This window comes from Megalobrama amblycephala, linkage group LG1 (genome assembly GCF_018812025.1).
Source record: "Megalobrama amblycephala isolate DHTTF-2021 linkage group LG1, ASM1881202v1, whole genome shotgun sequence".
NCBI lineage: Eukaryota > Metazoa > Chordata > Actinopteri > Cypriniformes > Xenocyprididae > Megalobrama > Megalobrama amblycephala.
The window spans coordinates 16310139-16332029 of NC_063044.1; the positions used below are offsets into that span (position 1 = coordinate 16310139).

At 37.4% G+C, this 21891-nt stretch overlaps 1 protein-coding gene across 1 annotated transcript; it reads left to right on the top strand.

Moving 5' to 3' along the window:
- The first annotated feature begins 1983 nt into the window (after positions 1–1983).
- LOC125264420 lies at positions 1984–10359 on the top strand. The gene is made up of 4 exons (XM_048183704.1): positions 1984–2062; positions 2152–2227; positions 7776–7839; positions 8098–10359. The coding sequence occupies exons 2-4, from the start codon at positions 2200–2202 to the stop codon at positions 8822–8824; spliced, it is 819 nt and encodes a 272-aa protein (XP_048039661.1). The 5' UTR covers positions 1984–2062; positions 2152–2199; the 3' UTR covers positions 8825–10359.
- The last annotated feature ends 11532 nt before the right edge of the window (positions 10360–21891 follow it).

The following is a 21891-nucleotide window of genomic DNA, read 5'->3' on the forward strand; positions in this document are numbered from 1 at the left end:
AAACATGTTTTTTTCTGCTGTAAACTTGGCCAATTTAACATGGGATTCTGCTCTCTTTTGGAGCCTGTCCCTAGCGGCCAGTCGATGAATCGCAGTTTAAGTCACTTCCGTATTGGCTTCATGAGAGACTGGGGGAGGTGGCCGGATGGTTTTGCTGTTCGTTTCGTTCAGAGACTTGCAAACGTCAAACGTCATCAGTGAGAGTTCGAATGAAGAGGATTTGGTGCCACCTGCAGGACACTCAGAGAAACTTTCACACAGGTTCATTAGCTGTCAGAAACAGAGCAAATACTGGTGTTTATGGAGGAGGAGGACAGTTATTCATCTAGCCATCATTCCTAGACAGCTGACTGGGCTTTGGATTAGAGACAGAAATGTGGATTATATTGCTAATGCAACCAGCTTTAAATTATGTTGGGAAATGGTCTTTAAATGGGTTTAAATTCTCACTGGAGAAAGCAAAATAGACAAAGCCGTGTTCACGGAGAAGCCACCAAAATCGCGTTCAGTATCGCAGATAATCGACTTCGATATGAACCCGATTTTGCGGGCTTATCAGTGAATACGGCTCTGTCTATTAAAAGGCGCTCCATTTTAAAGCAGGTGATGGGTTAGAGGTACAGGGAACCGGCTTTCTGACGAAATGCGCTGAGAATCGATGCGAATCGCCAGCCCTACCAGGGCCGTACGCAGGGTTTTAATACCGAGTCACATGTGTTTTGCTAGGGGGGTTCGGGGGCAGTTCCCCCGAAAATTTTATTTCCTTGTTCATATACATTTTAAGACGTTTTAAGCCAACAAATTGGATAACAATAGCTTTAAAACGTCAACAAATACAAATGCATGCACAGTTTTGAGGCGTAATCGCATGTTTGGTATCGACTTCATTTACCTCAGAATAATGATGGTGCATGCCCGTAGTTTCTTTAGCGCTTTAGTTAAACTATAATGATAATGTGCAGACGCGCCGCGCATTTGCGCGAGCAATTCTTGATTCACGCTTCGAGCACAGTAGGCTATGCCTAACAGCTGATTGGAGTGTTATGACATAGCCTGACAACATCTCATCTGACCACAGTTACTGTTGTTCAAATGAAGCTCATTTTCCGCGTCGTTTACTTGCGCCTGGCGCTGAGCCGAAGGTGGAATGCGCGTCTGAAATTGTCCCGTTTGTTGTGGCGTAAAGAGACATTTCTTTATAAACGCAGCGTTTTACTTGGTGATGTTTTAAAAAATATTTTATTTTTGGTATTTTTAGCTGTTGGTGGTTTGTGGAGTAGCAACACCTGGGGGGGATGGCGGTAAAAGTGAGTGGGTCCAATATCATTGGTTTAAAAAGTGGGTGGGTCTTGTCCCACCCACATACAATGGTTCCGACGCCCATGGAAAATACAGACGACATATGGATTCGGACACGGACCGGGTTCTGTGTTTGGCATTGATCATCACTGCTGGATTTACTTTGACTAATTTGAAATTTAGGGAAAAAATACCGAGGCATGACCTCGTGTCCTCAATGGAATAGCCATGAGCCCTACTGAATATATACAAATAAAAAGATAAGTAAAGACATACATCTAATATCATATAATAAGGAATTAGAACAAGTTAAAGTGATGATATTTCTTTGAATGTGGTTTGAACACAAAAATACATGGACACAAATAAGACAAGAGAAATGTATGAAGATTTTGAATATAGGTTAATAAGGTGTTCATCAGGTCGCGAATGTCGAATAAATGTTTTTTATTGTCGAATAAAAAACATTTATTCGACAATGATAAAACTAGACGGGTGTATAGCCTATCAGCATCTAAATCACAATTATGAAAATTAGAGATAATTCAGTCATAAGCAATGTTGTGGAGCTATTCCTTCTTCTCCAGTAATAACAGCATTATTAACCTTCCCGCACACGCACACGCAGCAGCGAGCAGGGGTGGGACTCGTGGGAGACTGACGTAGAAACGAAAGTGAAAGAAAATCTAAACGAAGTGAACAGCAGCTCGACTCCTGGTTACATTTCCTGCAACGAGTTTTGTGCAGATGTGTTGATTTATTGGTAATATAAATAATTTAAAATTATATTGAGATCGTAAACAAACATATAGACATTTTTTTATGTTTTGAATGTATTTATTGTTGTTTTAGAAAGCATTTTCCTGCGCTGTGATCTGCAGTCAGATACAATACCCTAAGATGGCGACGGGGCCTGAATCACCTTCTGGTAAGAGACTCCCTCCAGGATTTTGTGATCGGGGTAATTAATGCAAAATTACAGAGCTAATAATGCAACATGGTGATGGGAAAAATATGAAATGGGAAGAAAAATGCATTTAATTTTTTTTTTCGTTCGAACACAAACCCTTTGAAATATAGGCTAGCCACAACAAATTCATACAATCCCCGCATTATTTGAAGCTTGTAGCCTATTTTTGGTTGAGTTGTAAGAAGTTTTGTGACATCCAGTCATTTATGTCTTTAATGCAATTTGCTAGTGAATCAGTTTGCACCGGATCTTCAGGAGACACAGCTACATACAATGTGTGTCATCTGCATAACTATGAAAAGAGATACCATGCCTCCTGATGAGGTGACCGAGAAGTAACATATATAGTTTAAAAAGTAGTGGTCCTAAAACTGATCCCTGAGGAACCCCAAGTGGTAAAAACCAATTTAAAACGGTTCCAGATAGATCAACATAGTCACTGGATCTATTTAAAAGATTCTGGTGATCTATTGTATCAAATGCAGCACTCAAGTCAAGAAGCACCAGAACTGAAGGCCAATTTGTGTCAAGGTTTATGTTTATATCATTTACTACTTTAATAAGAGCAGTCTCTGTACTATGATATTTTCTAAAACCAGACTGAAACATCTCTAGTTTCGAATTGGCATTTAAGAATGCACTATTTTCTCTAATATTTTACTTAAAAATCTAAGGTTTGCGATCGGTCTATAATTACTAGGAGTTAAAATATCTGAGCTCCCTTTTTTGTATACAGGTTTTACTAGGGCAGATTTAAGGTCAGAAGGGAAAATGCCAAGCTGCAGGAAGTGATTAACCATCTCAAGGATATCAATAGATATAGAATCAAAGATACTTTTAAAAAGAGAGGTAGGAATAGGATCAAAGGAACAAGTAGAGGGTCTCAGTTCTGTTACAACCTTTCTTAGTGTCTCAACATCAACCAAAGTAAAACTTTCCATTTTGATAGTATTCTCTACACTTGATAATGAAGGGAACATAATTGACCTACTATCACGTATTGAACAGATTCCTGATCTAATATTTATAACTTTATCTCTGAAGTAGTCAGCAAACTCTTCACATTTCCCGTTTGGTAACTCAGAGCTATCAATTTTATGATTTATTAGTGAATCTATTGTATTAAATAATAATCAGGGGTTATTAATGTTTGCATTTATAAGGTTTGCGAAATAAGCTTGGCGCATTCTATGAATTTGAGTGAACTTCTAGTTTAGTTTTACGCCATCTTTGTTCGGCACTTCTACAGTCTCTTTTAAAGGTCCTGTTCTTCTTGATCCCATGTTTCAAACTTTAGTTAGTGTGTAATGTTGTTGTTAGAGTATAAATAAAATCTGTAAAATTTTAAAACTCAAAGTTCAATGCCAAGCGAGATATTTTATTTAACAGAAGTCGCCTACATCGAACGGCCAGTTTGGACTACATCCCTCTACTTCCTTCTTTAATGACGTCACTAAAACAGTTTTTTGACTAACCTCCGCCCACAGGAATACACAAGAGTTGCGTTTGTAGAGTGTGTTTGTCGCCATGTCGTCGAAACGCTGTTATTTTCATCCCGCAGTCCAATCACCGGGTCTGATTCTGGCTCAGATTGATAGGGTAAAATTAAAGACATGTTTACAATAACACTGAGCGCGTGCATCTCCACGTTATGGTAAGAGGCGTGACCTTTCCGGGCAAGATGCGCTAAGCTGCTGTCGAATCACAACACAGGAACCGCTGGCACAATCAGAACTCGTTACGTATTTCTGAAGGAGGGACTTCATAGAACAAGGAAGTCATCAGCCCGTTTTTATGACAGTGGAAACAGCGGTATACAGATAAGTAAATTATGTGAAAAATACTGTGTTTTTTTACACGCGAAACATGAACACATGTTATATTGCACACTATAAACACAATCAAAGCTTCAAAAAAACACGAAAAACGGGACCTTTAAGTTTCATAGTCTGATTTGTCTTCCAAGGAATTTTCTTTTTTTGTTGTTAACTTTTTAGTTTTAAGTGGAGCAACAGTATCAAGAGCTGTTCTCATTCTATTATTAAACTCAATAACTAAATCTTCACAGGATGATGGTAAAATGTTCCTTTCATAACTCTTATAATGCATTGTGAAATTTTCAGCCACTTATAACGTTTTTTAACAATGCGTTCAGTTGCATTTATTACAAGATGATCAATACTCTTAAAAAAGTCACAAAATTGATCAGATAATGCAAGAAAAGATGTTATATTGATATTTAATCTATGTGTTACAACTAAATCTAATGTGTGCCCAGACAGCAACATAGTGTGGCCCAGATCCGGCCCACACCTGGTACATGTGGATTACATACGGACCAGATGTGGACCGGATCTGGGCCGACACTATGGTGCTGTCAGGGTGACCACGTTTATGGATGGGTACGTTTACATTTACGTTTAAATTCTTTAGCTCCAATCTCTGATGAATTGTCAACATGTATGTTAAAATCCCCAGTTAAAACACAGTTGTCATAACTCATATGAATGACAGACAGCATGTCAGAGAAATCCTTTATGAAGGGGGGATGAGTAATTTTGGTGATCTGTAATAATGTCACTGCAAGTAGACGAGGTTGAGAATTAAAAAAAAAAAAATAGCATTATATTCAAAGGTATTAAATGTACCAAGGTCAATGTCCCTTCCCTTGAGGGTTTCTCTGTAAATTGCTGCTGTGCCACCACCCTTTTTCCCTATTCTAGTTGAAAATGTATAGACCCAGCCAGGTCTCAGTAAGAAAAACACAGTCCAAGTTAAAATCACTGATAAGATCATTAATACAAAATGATTTGTTAATGCTCTTACATTAAAGAGAGGCATGTTCATTTCAGTTGATTTCATTACCATAGGTGTTGAGCTAGACGTGGGAACTTTCAATAAATTATGCATATTTATTCCCACTGTGTTATTCTTAGCAATATAATGACGAACTGAAACAATAGGTTTTATGAATTCAACGGTAGTACATTCGGAAGGTAGTCATGATAAAATATGTTGTTCAATATGGTGCGCAAGACATCTGGGCGCCCCTGTGATTTGGGTGCAGGCCATCTCTCTTAAAAAGTGCTGGACGTGCCCCAAAACAGATCAAAATTATCTATAAAGATGTCCTTGAATTTGTTACATGTAGATTTTAACCATGTGTTAAGGGAAAGCAGATGACTGAATTTTTCAATACCCTTGTTGTAAGTAGGCAGTGGACCTGAGATAGCAATATTTTTCCCTGTGTTAGTGAGAGAAATCAGCAGAGATTTAAAATGTTCCTTTAAAGTCTCAGATTCACGGCATGAGGTATCGTTGCTACCAACATACGCTATAACAGTGTTTGCATTTGCGTGTTTTCCAAGCACATCAGAAAGTTGTGTGTTTATGTCCAGTACCTTAGCTCCACGAAAAAAATGGACTGCTGCTTTAGCTCCGTAAGAAGAGAGTGAGAGACCTTGGACGATGGAATCACCGATTATCACGGTGGAGGCAGGCGTTGTTAGTGAGGATAGAAGAGATGTAGAAAGTAAAGCGATGGGAGTTTGATCAGGAGGTAAGTCCTGACCCAACATGCCAAAACGATTTGCCAACTTCAGTTACAGAGGTGGCCGACCAGCCAAACTGAGCTATCGGGGGAGAAGAGCCTTGGTGAGAGAGGTAAAGAAGAACCCAAAGATCACTGTGGCTGAGCTCCAGAGATGCAGTCAGGAGATGGGAGAAAGTTGTAGAAAGTCAACCATCACTGCAGCCCTCCACCAGTCGGGGCTTTATGGCAGAGTGGCCTGACGGAAGCCTCTCCTCAGTGCAAGACACATGAAAGCCCGCATGGAGTTTGCCAAGATGGTGAGAAATAAGATTCTCTGGTCTGATGAGACCAAGATAGAACTTTTTGGCCTTAATTCTAAGCGGTATGTGTGGAGAAAACCAGGCACTGCTCATCACCTGTCCAATACAGTCCCAACAGTGAAGCATGGTGGTGGCAGCATCATGCTGTGGGGGTGTTTTTCAGCTGACGGACAGGACGACTGGTTACAATCGAGGGAAAGATGAATGCGGCCAAGTACAGGGATATCCTGGACGAAAACCTTCTCCAGAGTGCTCAGGACCTCAGACTGGGCCGAAGGTTTACCTTCCAACAAGACAATGACCCTAAGCACACAGCTAAAATAACAAAGGAGTGGCTTCACAACAACTCCGTGACTGTTCTTGAATGGCCCAGCCAGAGCCCTGACTTAAACCCAATTGAGCATCTCTGGAGAGACCTAAAAATGGCTGTCCACCAATGTTTACCATCCAACCTGTCAGAACTGGAGAGGATCTGCAAGGAGGAATGGCAGAGGATCCCCAAATCCAGGAGTGAAAAACTTGTTGCATCTTTCCCAAAAAGACTCATGGCTGTATTAGATCAAAAGGATGCTTCTACTAAATACTGAGCAAAGGGTCTGAATACTTAGGACCATGTGATATTTCAGTTTTTCTTATTTAATAAATCTGCAAAAATGTCAACAATTCTGTGTTTTTCTGACAATATGGGGTGCTGTGTGTACATTAATGAGGAAAAAAAAAATAACGTAAATGGCTGCAATATAACAAAGAGTGAAAAATTTAAGGGGGTCTGAATACTTTATGTAATACTGCATGTACTAGTTACATAATTGCCTATATAGGGCTTTTCCAAATATGTCCAACAATGAGGCAGGGTAATTGTATTCTTATGCAATAAGAAACAATACATAACATATATATATATATATATATATATATATATATATATATATATATATATATATATATATATATATATATATATATATATATATATATATATATATACACACAATATAATAGAACACATTTGTAGGTCTTGTATCATTTCTCATTGTAGCCTAATATATATATATATATTGCAGTGGAAGGGTAAACAAAATCACCTTTGTATCAGTGTGGGACTTTGAACTGGATTTATTGTCAATAGTGATAATTGTATAGAATAGTTTCACTTCTGATTAATGAATCCTGCTGGGAAGAAATGTGAAATTATCATCCATATGAATTCTACAGAAATCAAGTAAATTCAGAGCAAATGTGTCTTCCTGCAACGAATCTAAATGTGAATATTCTTGATTGCATTGCTTACAAGTGGATATGTTGAGGTAGAAGCATTGAAATTAAATGTATACAGGAAAGCACTGGGCTGAAATAAAAGCAGCAACAATGTCAGTGTTTCTTTTATGCATCCGATTTAATTTCTTGATACATTTGAATTTTGTCAATAACCGAATAAAAGATTTGACAAAATGTTCACTTTTTATTTCGTTTGAACAGATTGCTTTAGACTTTGTCAAAATCACAACCTTTTGAAGTAAACAATTTTGAGGGAAAAGTGAAATGAGAAAGGGGTTTGAATAAAAACCTTGGAATTCTGTTTTGTTTATATCTATAATATGGGATAATCTGATCTCTCATAAAAATGTTTTAACGTGTGTTTTATTAATCATAGGAAAAATTGAACCACCTGATCAACCCTGCCGGTGCAAGAGCATGGAGCAACCTCCTAGAATGGCGTAAGAGAACGTTCTTATGCATTACTCACTTGATTCAGAGAATAATTGAGTTTTTTTTTTTTAAATGTATTATTGTATTATGAAGCAGTAATAATAAAAATTTTATATTTGAAGTTGACTACACATTTATGTAGCATAAATGATTAAAACTTAAAGAATCTTGGTTTTGTATCAGCTAGTTACTATGGGCAAATTGTACAGTATATAATAATACTATAATAATACTGTAATTCTAATAAAATATTTTTTTTTTTCTAGATATTCTTTTAAATATCCCAAAAAGGAATTTATTGAATGCTTTGAGAGTAATTACCCTCAAATCCAGCAGTGCATGTCGACACTGCGTAATGTCCTGAAAACATTTGAAGAAAATTTCAGATGTGCTGCTACAGGCTCTAATCATGGAAAAAACTCCAAAATAGCTGGAGGGGTCATGATGGGTGTGGGAATTGCTTTAGCTCCTTTTACTTTGGGAGCTTCCGCTGTTCTCGGTGGAGCAGGAGCAGCAGTGGTCACAGGTGGTGCGATTGGCAGTAGAGTCTGGAACTCAAAGAAATCAAACTTACTGACAAAATTTAGAGAAGAAATTGAAGCTGAGCTGAATGAATTTCAGAATAAAATCTTGCTTATGACTGGCAAGTTGAAAGACATTAATCAGCCTATTGAGGAAATATTGACAGACATTAAAGACCCAAGGCTTGAGGTCAGTTACTTAGATAAATATTTTGCCTCTGCCTATGAATTATTCCATTTCATACAGATATATGAACATGGTGGATTGGCTGTGCAGATTTCTGAAACTGTGCATTTGACTGGAACACTTACAGAAATAGTCGCTCAGGTCAAATCTGTGCTTGAAAAAATCCTAAACAGCAATGATCCCAAGGAGTTCAGTGACATGTGGAACAAAATTAACCAGTTACAGGAGATCATGTATAAAATTAAAAATATAAAAGACAGAATAGATGGAATCATGTTAACCTGACAAAATGAAACGGCTGAGACAGCTGACCAAACACTTCAGCCTTTCTAGTGACCAACATCTTATTGGATTGAATGACTTGTACTAAAATGATTAATATTAGCATTATATATAAACATTTCTAAATAAAATGGTCTCATTGCTAATACGTAGGTATTAATACGTAACTTCCAAAGAAACAAAACATACTTTTTGTAAGTTTGAGTACATGATGAAATGTACAATATGGACGTAACATTTAAACATAGCATTATTAGGTTTTTACAGCTACAAAATATTTACAAATCTTTATATCACAAAGATATCTGTATAATTTCCCTTTTATCGCTTTATAGAATGTTAATCCAGTGTTACGGTTTAATTGGTTACCGTGTGACGCTTGTGCAATACACCCATTACAATTAAATATTTGCACTACATGCTGCTGGTATTATTGTAGAGATTAGAAAATAAGGGACTTCATTACTTGTAATGGCTAAAATTTGTGTACCCAGTGAAGTCAAACTCAAACTGCGTCAAAAAGAAGCAGTCAGCTTAACATTAAAGCTTTTGATCGCAATGAGCTATGAAATATATCAACACAATGTGTGATGATGTACAAATCATTCAAAAGTCTGATAAGACGATTTGTTGTTAAGTTGACTGCTTGTTTTTGATGCAGCTTGAGTCCTGTTACATGTTTGACTTAACTGGTGATTTTGTTTAACAAACTTTTACCATTACAAGCAATGAAATCCCTTATTTGTTAATATCAGCATGTAATGCCTGTTTAATAGTAATGGACGTATTGCACTGACTTTAAGGTCACAACTTAGCACAGTAACCAGGTAAACAGTAACACCGGCTTCACCCTTAAGGCACGCATTTCCAAATTTCTAATGTATATCAACTGTAACACGTCATATTGCAATCCATGATGAAGCAGGCGAGAGCCAATAAGTGTTTGGTATAAACCATAAACCATGTCTTAACACTTCTTGAGGGCGCAGTTTTTGAATTTGAATTTGTCATAAGCAGTGTGGGATTTGAGGTTTACGGTTGCTGCTGAGAATGAAGATCTCCAGATAAAGGGATTATTTTTATGTTTTAGTGCTGTCAATATGTCAATATTGTACATTTTAGTATGTATGAAAATGTAAGTAAAAGCACGTGTGGTAAAAATACACACTTATTCTCATGAGATCACATTAATTTTTTATTTGACATTTGATTTTGCTTTATTTTTGTTGTTGTCATTGTTATTTTGTGTATGTACTGTGAAAAAAAATACCTTTACTTATACAAACATGTTCCCAAAAAAAGATGTATTAAAATGTACAAATATATGATGTAAATGTATAGTTTCCTTTTATTCATGAGTGTTCTTAATTTTGTCCTGTTGCTATCAGTCTGATGCATTTTAGGTAAAATATTGTGTTAAAGAAAACTATTGTTAAGGGGCATTTTAACATGTTATACATTTTGTTTGCCAAGAGATAATTTTCATTGTGTGTATTGTATCATCAGAGCCAATAAAAGTTTAAAAGTAAATAAAAAAACTACCAAAACAACACTTCTCAGTTTTCTGAAGGTGAACTGAAACACACACACACACCTACACACACAATGTTACGCTAAAAAAGTAAAGTTACTCTAAAAAAATAATTAATAGAATATTAAAATAGGACAAAAGGACACAGGACAAAGTAGAATTCCATTAAATAAAATCACAATGTCCAATAAGATTCTAAGTAAGATCCTAAAGGACAAAGTGAAGTTCCAATAGGGATTTTTTGACAAGGGAATTTAAATATATTATTTCTATAGGTATTACAAAAAAGACAAAATGAAAAGGCAGAATAAGCTGATCTAGCATGTTAAATGGTGGCATCCAAGTAAATGAATGGTACACCCCCTTAAGCTCACAGAAATGGTTTGACCCAGGCATTTGCAGCCAATGACACTGACCCGTTCAAACAGATTTTTAATGTGTATTTCACGTGTGAAATACACGTATTTAACGTGTTGTTGACGTGTTAAAATTCACATGTTTTTGGCCGTTTTGGCCTTCCATAACGCCGCGCTACTTGGCTAAAGATAGGCGCCTCGTCAAAGTAATCGCCCTGTGTAAATCACTAGGATGCCAGAAACTGAAGACAAGAGATACAAAGTTGAAAAACTTTAAATTTCTTTGTTCTTGTTGTCCATTTTTTTATTCATTCATTTATTCAACTTCTGGACTCAAGGTCCATTAGAAAAGAAACATACAAACAATTTTTAAAAAGACAATTATACCAATATTTTCTCATAGATGACTGGTATCGGATCACACTTTGCCTAGGATTCGACAACAGCATAATAGGAGGACACATACAAAAAGTTGTGGGATTATGTCTCTTGGTGAGTAAAGAATAAATGTACTTGTATTCTGATCTGATATTCAGACCAGCAGCACTCTTACTCGTGTGATATGGATTAAACATGATGAAAGCAGGAAGATCCAGATCTACAGGAGACACATTTACTGACTATTGACCGCTAAGATCCTCAGAGATCCATCATAACAACTGAAGAATGGAAAGAGTGTGTCAGTGAAGGTGGTTGTGAATGTGTGTAGATGTGTGTTAGTTACAGGATCAGAGAATAACACCGTTCCTCTGTCAGATTCACTCTCACACAATCAAGTTTACGTTTAACAAGAAAACCAGAACCTACAGTCCATCCATATGTCACACACCAAACATCAGTGTCAAAGAAATCCTGTCCCTTCCTCTGGTTTGATGCTGTAGTTACTCCAAGAATCCAGTATTTACTCTCCTTAACCTCTATATCCCAGCAGTGTGTTCCTGAGTTAAACCCCTCTGAACCCAGAACACACTCATAATGGTCAAATCTCTCTGGATTATCAGGAAGAGGACATTTGTTACCACTGAATCTCAGACAGTTCAGATCATCAGACAGGACGAGACGTGGATTTACAGTGTTTGGATCCAGAATCACAGGAGCTGATGAGACACAATCAACAGATGATTTTATTCTGATGTTCATATTATGATCAAGAGTGAACCCAACACAGATTATTATGAATCATGACATTCATCCTGTTGATCAAACGCATAAGACATTTTCCTCTGATCACTGTCAGTGCTGTCATTACACTGAACAATGTACACAAAAGGCCTATTTCTCTCAAATATTGTTCACAAATCTGTCTAAATCTGTGTTAAGCCGAGGACACACTTAACGATTGTAAGGGCGATTATGAATGTAAACTGATACTTGTGACTGATCGCGCTCAAATGCGTCCAGTCAGAGCTAGTTGCGTTCAGTCGGTGTTCAAATTCCATGTACAAGTATTTAAATCTGCTTCAGTCGCAGGAAACAATCGCTGTATGTTGAGCTCAGTCTTAGAATGTTTTAGCTAGTTGTTAAATGTGTGCCCGGCATTAGTGAGCACTTCTCCTTTGCCGAGATAATCCATCCACTTCACAGGTGTGGCATATCAAGATGCTGATTAGACAGCATGATTATTGACCAGGTGTGCCTTAGGCTGGCCACAATAAAAGGCCACTCTAAAATGTGCAGTTTTATCACACAGCACAATGCACAGATGTCGTGCAATTGGCATGCTGACTGCAGGAATGTCCACCAGAGCTGTTGCCCGTGAATTGAATGTTCATTTCTCTACCATAAGCCGTCTCCAAAGGTGTTTCAGAGAATTTGGCTGTACATCCAACCTACCTCACAACCGCAGACCACGTGTGACCACACCAGCCCAGGACTTTCACATCCAACATCTTCACCTCCAAGATCGTCTGAGACCAGAAACCCGGACAGCTGCTGCAACAATCGGTTTGCATAACCAAAGAATTTCTGCACAAACTGTCAGAAACTGTCTCAGGGAAGCTCATCTGCATGCTCGTCATCCTCATCGGGGTCTCGACCTGACTGCTGTTCGTCGTCGTAACCACCTTAAAGGTGCTAAAGAAGATGTTTTGTTTTATACATTTTTGCAATATTACTTGAAACTGTCTTTAATGAAACAAGACCACATACTGTATTTGTACCAGCAAGTGAGTGAAAGCAAATGTTCGGCTGCAACCTGGACTTCCTTTCTTTATGTGTGCTGTTGATGAAAGTGTTCCTGTTATTTACTATTATTAAGATTTTCCTTCAGTCCGACATATTTGATGCGCTACAACAGCTACAACATCTGACATAGCCTAATGTTGGAATAAAATTAATTTGACAACAACAAAACACAGTCGTTGATCCTGTGTTAACATCACAGCCTACCTGGAAATGAAGAAAGTCGCTCCACTTTCAGCTTTAACTCCAAGACCAGACAGAGTTCATTTACTTAAACAAATACAGCACAAAACACTAAAAACTCACACTATCTAAATGAAAATTTCATCAAAAAGGAAAACTCGAGAGCTACTTGTTACATCCGTTTTCATGCATCTCTGCCTCTGTTAAAACGTCGTAGATCTGGCGCCTCCTGCTGGAATAACTTCATCAATACATCATAAACTTCATTCACATATTCATCAGGTGTCAGAAACAGATCAAATGCAGGTTTGTGGTTCATAATCAATTCAATACCAATACTGTACTGTACTATGTTTTCTACAACTATAGAGTATATTATACTACAATATAGACTACATTATAGTGTATTATTATTATATACACAAGTATCTTTCTTATTCTTATTCTTTTGGTGGCTTTTCATAGACATTGAACAGATCTCAGATTTCATGTGAATTATGACACTAACCTGTGTAAATCTTCAATCTCGTCATACTCTAAGATGCCTTTCACTCTCATGTTAAACATTGTAACTGTTTCTGTAAGATATGATCAGATACACATCAGTGCTTCTCAACTTGTTATATTTTAGTTTGTCAACTGATACGATTTTGTAGTCTTCGCCTACACATGCACCCCTGAAACCACAGAGCCCCTCCAAGGTAACACTTTATAATAATGTTCAGTTATAAGTAATTTATAAATTATTATTAGATGATTAACAAATCATTTACAAAACATGAATATACATTTATAAATGATTGATAAGTGATATACTAATATTTTATGAATGTTTTATAAATTAAGTTATAAGTCATTTATAAATTATTTGTTAATTATGAACAAATCATTTACAAAACATGGCTATACGTTCATAAATGATTAATAAGTGACATGTTAACATTTTATGAATGTTTTATTAGTTCAGTTATGAGACACTTATAAGTTATTAATGATGAACAAATCATTTACAAAACATATACGTTCATAAATGATTAATACGTGTTATGCTAACAATTTACAAATGTGTTGTAAGTTATCTTAATTAAATAAATCAAACAGATCATTAGTAGATGGTTTATAAGTTATTAAGATATTATTTATCACTTATAATAACTGAAGTATTTATGACAAAATTGTTTTAGTATCATCTCAATAAACAATTGTTAATCATGAACAAATGTAGAACAAACCATTAGTAAAGGATCAGTATATGATTTATTGATGAAGTTGTAAGCTGGTCTGTGTTCAAAAGCACAAACGTGCAGGTATGCTAAAGCACTATTTTTAAGAAGAGTAATTTATTTGTTTTGAAGTGGATTAATATTTATAAATGCCTTACAGTCAGGTGATTCCAGTGGATTATATTAAATCCTTTCACTCATCAGCACAGACTTGTGTTCTGTGTGGAGTGTGTGGGGTCTATTGATGAAGTCAACCTCTGAACCGATTTTACCTTCCACTGAAGCTCACATCAGGTGCACAGAGTTGAACACTCCATGTGTGTCAGAGAAGACAGCTGTCTATACCCTCACCAGTCAGCACTTACACTGCAGTACACACTACAAATTGTTCAACACCTGTTATAGATGATGTGTAAACACATGAATAAATCATTTACAAAGCTTTCTGCATCCCCTATTCTAAAGTGTAAACTATTCTTCACTTGTAAATGTGTTACACATCATTTGTAGACATTTCTTTCCTGTTACAAATTATTTGTATATGTATACAAGTCATTTAAAACACTTTCTGCATACCCTAAAATGTAAACTATTCATCACTTATAATTGTTGCACATCATTTGTAGACCTTTCTTTCCTGTTACAAATTATTTGTATATGTATACAAGTCATTTATAACACTTTCTGCATACCCTTTTATAAAGTGTAAACTATTCATCACTTATAAATGTGTTACACATCATTTGCAGATGTTCCTGTTACATGATCCATCACACTCCATCACTTTACCCAAGCCTAAAATGTACATTATTTAAAAAAAAAAAAAAATCAACACTCTGCCACCGTTTAACCAGCACTTAATCATTTAATTTTTATCTTGTTTTTCATGGAACAGCTCCTCACCATAACATGAAAACGCACCATAAACTGATCATAAACGTAGTCCATTATTTTGAGCATTTTTTTTCAAGTCTTCAGAAGTCGTACGATGCCATCGTGTGAGGAAAAGATTCTTATAACGTAATATAACCATTATACATTAATAATCGTATCAATCCGCCGTTTCATAACTTTCAAATTAAAATTGGCGCATCTAAGAATACGACACAGATTTGCGGCAGTGACGTCAAACCTCGCTCCTTATTGGCTGACACATGTGATTTGCGACTACCATAGAGTGTTGGCGACATGCCGAATTTGAGTTACTGTGTTACATTCATGGTTACATTCAGTACTATGCTTAAAAGGATGGAAATGCAGATCAGAGTAATGTTTGCAGCGATTAAACACTTTAATTTCATTCTGTAATTTACACAAAATTATGATTTGCTGTCATTTCGCTGGTAATGTAGCACACGCGTCGTTTTGTCTGTTCTGTATACTGCTTTTTGTAATGTTTTAAATAAATTATTGTGACTAATGTACATTTATCTGCCTGTTACACTGCGTATTTTGTCAAAATGATTATGCTTAAGGTTATAGGGTGGAGTAGGGAGCTTAAAATTATTCTTTTTATACAACAGTATATCAACTAAGATAACAGTCACTGTTAATATATCTATATTGCGTTTTTATTTTTGTGAAATGGCTAAAAAGTGGTCATGTTTAGGTATAAGGGGTGATTTAGGGGCTCAAAGATATCTATATAATAGTAAAATATATTTGCATAAAAATATTATAATCTTAAAAAATATATAAAAATATATCATTTAAATATCTGGATTCATATAGATTTTTATATCCTGTAACTGAAAGGTATACTTTGCATATGGCAAATAAATGGTAAATTTACAAATTGCAGTTTGTACATAATTTATCAAGAAGATCTGCAAATGATATGTAACACATTTATAAGTGATGAATAGTTTACACTTTAGAATAGGGTATGCAGAAAGTGTTATAAATGACTTGTGTACATATACAAATAATTTGTAACAGGAAAGAAAGGTCTACAAATGATACGTAACACATTTACAAGTGATGAATAGTTTACACTTTAGAATAGTAGATGCAGAAAGCTTTGTAAATGATTTATTCATGCGTTTACACATCATCTATAACAGGTGTTGAACACTTTGTAGTGTGTACAGCAGTGTAACTGCTGAATGGTGAGGGTATAGACAGCTGTCTTCTCTGACACACATGGAGTGTTTAACTCTGTGCACCTGATGTGAGCTTCAGTGGAAGGTAAATCCGGATCAGAGGTTGACTTCATCACTAGACCCCACACACTCCACACAGAACACAAGTCTGTGCTGATGAGTGAAAGGATTTAATATAATCCACTGGAATCACCTGACTGTAAGGCATTTATAAATGTTTATCCACTTCAAAACAAATAAATTACTCTTCTTAAAAATAGTGCTTTAGCATACCTGCATGTTTGTGCTTTTTAACACAGACCAGCTTACAACTTCATCAATAAATCATATACTGATCATTTACTAATGATAATTTACTAATATTCATTAACTAATCACTGATCATTAACTAATAAATTATAAATGACTTATAGCCAAATTAAAAAAACATTCATAAAATGTTAGTATATCACTTATTAATCATATATGAATGTATATTCAGGTTTTGTAAATGATTTGTTGAACATTATCTAATAATTTATAAATGATCTATAACTGAATTAATAAAACATTCATAAAATGTTAACATATCACTTATCAATAATTTATGAACATATAATCACGTTTTGTAAATGATTAGTTCATCATTAACTAATAATTTACAAGTGACTTATAACTGAACGTTATTATAAAGTGTTACCGTATTTTTTCACCTGGGCATGTTTACCCTACGAGCATGTCTCTTCATTTTGACATTGTTTTCATAATGTCGATTGAGGCATTTGACAGACACAACAGAGAGGCCATCATAATAATTGACTGTTAAAATACCACATGTTAGATTGTGTCATGTACTCAGACATGATTGATTGGAGACCTACATCAACACATTCAACAAGCAGGTAATAGTCAGTAAAGAAAACTGATCAGTAACCTGGTGACAGGGAACATTGTAAAGAAATACAGGCTACAGAAATATGCCCAAAGTACCCTTGGCTTCACCCAAAGGTGATGAAAAGACAGTAGGAGGGAATACACACTCTTTCTCAAGAAAGAAATGTGTCTGCATGGAAGAGGCATTCAAAAACGTGAGCCGAGTGACAACAGAGAAAAAGCAGACCATAACACAAGCCAAGGTCAGGATGCAAAAGAGGTTCCTTGTGGACTTCGACCCTACTGGGTAGTGCACCCACTGCTTTCTGATAGGGAAACATGCTTGTGTAAATTGCATAAGAACTTGGGCTTTGTTGCTCAACACCCCTGATCTGGAAACATTGATGGCAGAAATCTGTTGTGACCAAACCAACGAAGTGCATGTACAATGACTGTGTGAGTTCAAGTCAGGTCAAGTCACCTTTATTTATATAGTGCTTTTTACAATGCAAATTGTATCAAAGCAGCTTTACATTGATAACTGGTACATAATTTTTGCTGCACAGCAGCTCTTAAAGAATAGTGTCAATGCAGGCAGATCAAAAGCACTGTTGAATAAATGTCAAGAATACTGTTGAATATCAAATGTCAAGTCAAATGTCAAGTGTCCCCAACTAAGCAAGCCAAAGGCGACAGCGGCAAGGAACCCAAAGTCCAACAGGTGACATCAGGTGGCAAATAGGTGTTAAATGGAGAAAAAAACCTTGGGAGAAACCAGGCTTAGTCGGGGGGCCAGTTCTCCTCTGGCGAACAGTGCTTTGTTACGACTCAGGTTGCTATCATAAGTCTGATAGGATCACAACATTCAAAGTATTAATTTCAGTTCCATCCAGTTGAGGATCGTATTCATCACGCCGGTATGGGCGGTTTGTTGAGGAACTGTGCTACTGGCTGTCGTGTCGATGAGGCCTTCACAATGGATGATCTAGTCGACTCGATTTCTGCTGATACTTCAGGGCTGCGTTGTGGTCGTGTCCAGTTGAGGATCGTATTCATCACGCCGGTATGGACGGTCTGTTGAGGAACTGTGCTACTGGCTGTCGTGTTGACGATGTCTTCACAATGGATGATCTAGTTGACTCAATCTCTGCTGATACTTCAGGGCTGCGTTGTGGTCATGTCCAGTTGAGGATTGTATTCATCACAACGGTATGGACGGTCTGTTGAGGAACTGTGCTACTGGCTGTCGTGTTGACGATGTCTTCACAATGGATGATCTAGTTGACTCGATCTCTGCTGGTACTTCAGGGCTGCGTTGTGGTCGTGTCCAGTTGAGGATCGTATTCATCACACCGGTATGGACGGTTTGTTGAGGAACTGTGCTACTGGCTGTCGTGTCGATGAGGCCTTCACAATGGATGATCCAGTTGACTCAATCTCTGCTGATACTTCAGGGCTGCGTTGTGGTCGTGTCCAGTTGAGGATCGTATTCATCACGCCGGTATGGACGGTCTGTTGAGGAACTGTGGCACTGGCTGTCGTGTTGATGAGGCCTTCACAATGGATGATCTAGTTGACTCAATCTCTGCTGATACTTCAGGGCTGCGTTGTGGTCGTGTCCAGTTGAGGATCGTATTCATCACGCCGGTATGGACGGTCTGTTGAGGAACTGTGGCACTGGCTGTCGTGTTGATGAGGCCTTCACAATGGATGATCTAGTTGACTCAATCTCTGCTGATACTTCAGGGCTGCGTTGTGGTCGTGTCCAGTTGAGGATCGTATTCATCACGCCGGTATGGACGGTCTGTTGAGGAACTGTGGCACTGGCTGTCGTGTTGATGAGGCCTTCACAATGGATGATCTAGTTGACTCAATCTCTGCTGATACTTCAGGGCTGCGTTGTGGTCGTGTCCAGTTGAGGATCGTATTCATCACACCGGTATGGACGGTCTGTTGAGGAACTGTGGCACTGGCTGTCGTGTTGATGAGGCCTTCACAATGGATGATCTAGTTGACTCGATCTCTGCTGATACTTCAGGGCTGCGTTGTGGTCGTGTCCAGTTGAGGATCGTATTCATCACGCCGGTATGGACGGTCTGTTGAGGAACTGTGCTACTGGCTGTCGTGTTGATGAGGCCTTCACAATGGATGATCTAGTCGACTCGATCTCTGCTGATACTTTAGGGCTGCGTTGTGGTCGTGTCCAGTTGAGGATCGTATTCATCACGCCGGTATGGACGGTCTGTTGAGGAACTGTGGCACTGGCTGTCGTGTTGATGATGTCTTCACAATGGATGATCTAGTCGACTCGATCTCTGCTGGTACTTCAGGGCTGCGTTGTGGTCGTGTCCAGTTGAGGATCGTATTCATCACGCCGGTATGGACGGTCTGTTGAGGAACTGTGGCACTGGCTGTCGTGTTGATGATGTCTTCACAGTGGATGATCCAGTCGACTCGATCTCTGCTGATACTTCAGGGCTGCATTGTGGTCGTGTCCAGTTGAGGATCGTATTCATCACGCCGGTATGGACGGTTTGTTGAGGAACTGTGGCACTGGCTGTCGTGTTGATGAGGCCTTCACAATGGATGATCTAGTCGACTCGATCTCTGCTGATACTTCAGGGCTGCGTTGTGGTCGTGTCATGGCACCGGTCCTTGGTATCAGCTGGATCCGGCCTGGATCCGGTTGACTACGGTAAACCTAGGGATAAACAGAGAGACTAATATTAGCGTAGATGCCATTCTTCTTCTGATGTGACGAGTACATCTGGTGTTATAGGAAGTGTTCCCGGTTCCGGCTGACCTAATTTATGCAGCCTAATAATCCTTTAACGGATTTGAAAATATAAATATATAATGTGATTATGTGTATGCCAGGTTAAAGAGATGCGTTTTTAGTCTAGATTTAAACTCACAGAGTGTGTCTGCTTCCCGAACAATGCTAGGAAGATTGTTCCAGAGTTTAGGTGCCAAATAGGAGAAGGATCTACCACCTGCGGTTGATTTTGATATTCTAGGTATTATCAGCTAAGCTATATATATATATATAATTATTAATTCAATACATATTTCTGAATGATATATGACCCACAGAAACTTCACCGGTGTATCACAGTAAATCAAACAATCATTGTGACATCTTTATAAGTGAATAAAATAATAACTGCAGTTTTCCTGCTGTAATGAACAGAACAGTGAGTCAGTTCACAGAATGTCACTGCAAGTTTTCTGTTGTATTATACATGTTTTGTTGTTTATGGTCATCTGCTGTTGTCTTTGTCTTTTATTGAGATTACTCCTCATTCTCACTGGAACTGTAGCTTGAACTTTTACCTGCACCTGAAAGAGATGACAGGTTCTCAAACAGGTTTTTATCTTTGTAACGTCACTGACTGACTCCACCCACATTCAGATCTCTTCCTGATCTCATGACGGCAACAAGATGAAAACTACAGGTAACACATTTCCTTATAAATACTCTAATAATATCAGATATACTAAAACATGTGTTTATTTTAATCCTGAATGTAATTAATAACTGTATGAGCAGCAGGAACTTCACTGAGTTTCTCTTTCATTTCTGTCACAGAAACAGATCTGTGTGTGTCTGTGTTCAGTGTGGAGATTCATGATTATTTACAGATGTGAAGTGATTTCAGTTCATGATCTTTAGCTGAACATGATGGAGCAGAAACATGATGCAGAATATCTGCACAAGTTCAGCATTAAAGCTTCACTTCATGTTCAACACACTTTCTTAAATGATGTTTTATTAACAAAATTCGGGAGGAGCAAGTTCAGATAATTAACCTAATTAGCACAAGTGGAGAGCATTCAGTTAATCAACTCAACCAATGTCAAAAGGTATAAATTCAGCAGACTGACTTCTGTTCATCTGAGAGTTTATCAGCATCCCTCCTCCACCCTCATCTCCTCACTTCTAGTTATATCTACTTTTACCATACCGGGGGGAGTACTCTGGGTTCAGGCCAAAATTCCGAGCTCAGAGCCCTCTCCCCGGACAGCACGCCAAATACGCAAAACTTTACTCTATTTAATTATATGGATACGTGAACTCGTGAAACTTCTTTAAATCATTCGAATAATTGAGTTCAATCTTCAGTCAGTTCAATCTTTCTTATTTAATTAAGAGAGTTACTTATTTCTATTATATATTAGTGCTATAAGTGTGTTTGTTCAATCAATCCTGTGACCCACAGCAGGAAGATCTTCATGTTCTACTTACTTAATATGGACAAATGATCATAGACTGTGTTAATGTTTGAAAATCACGAAATCTCTTACAGGATGATGAAGAGACAGACGTCATATGTCAGGAGTCAGAGAAGATGATCAGATGAAGACTGAAGAAAGACATGGAGGAGAGAATAAAATCTGAACATGTCTGCCGCTGACACCAGAGGTGAGAATCAGATCAGAGTTTAAAGTGATTCTTCAAGAACATTTTTATTCAATTCTGTCAATAGAATTCAAACTCTTGAAGGACTTCATTTATATGCAGAGACACAAGTATAGATAACATCTGAGTATATTCATTTCTTTACTGCATACTCAGTGAAAATCAGCTAAATTATTCTCTTTTCCTCAAGTCTGATGAAGATATTTTATTCTCTGAAGTGAT

Bases quoted from the DNA above. Each gene is read 5' to 3' on its own strand.
- LOC125264420 (XM_048183704.1), top strand. From the start codon at position 2,200: ATGGCGACGGGGCCTGAATCACCTTCTG. The intron at 2,228-7,775 runs GTAAGAGACTCC...TATTAATCATAG, and splicing joins GGGGCCTGAATCACCTTCTG to GAAAAATTGAACCACCTGAT. The intron at 7,840-8,097 runs GTAAGAGAACGT...TTTTTTTTCTAG, and splicing joins GAGCAACCTCCTAGAATGGC to ATATTCTTTTAAATATCCCA.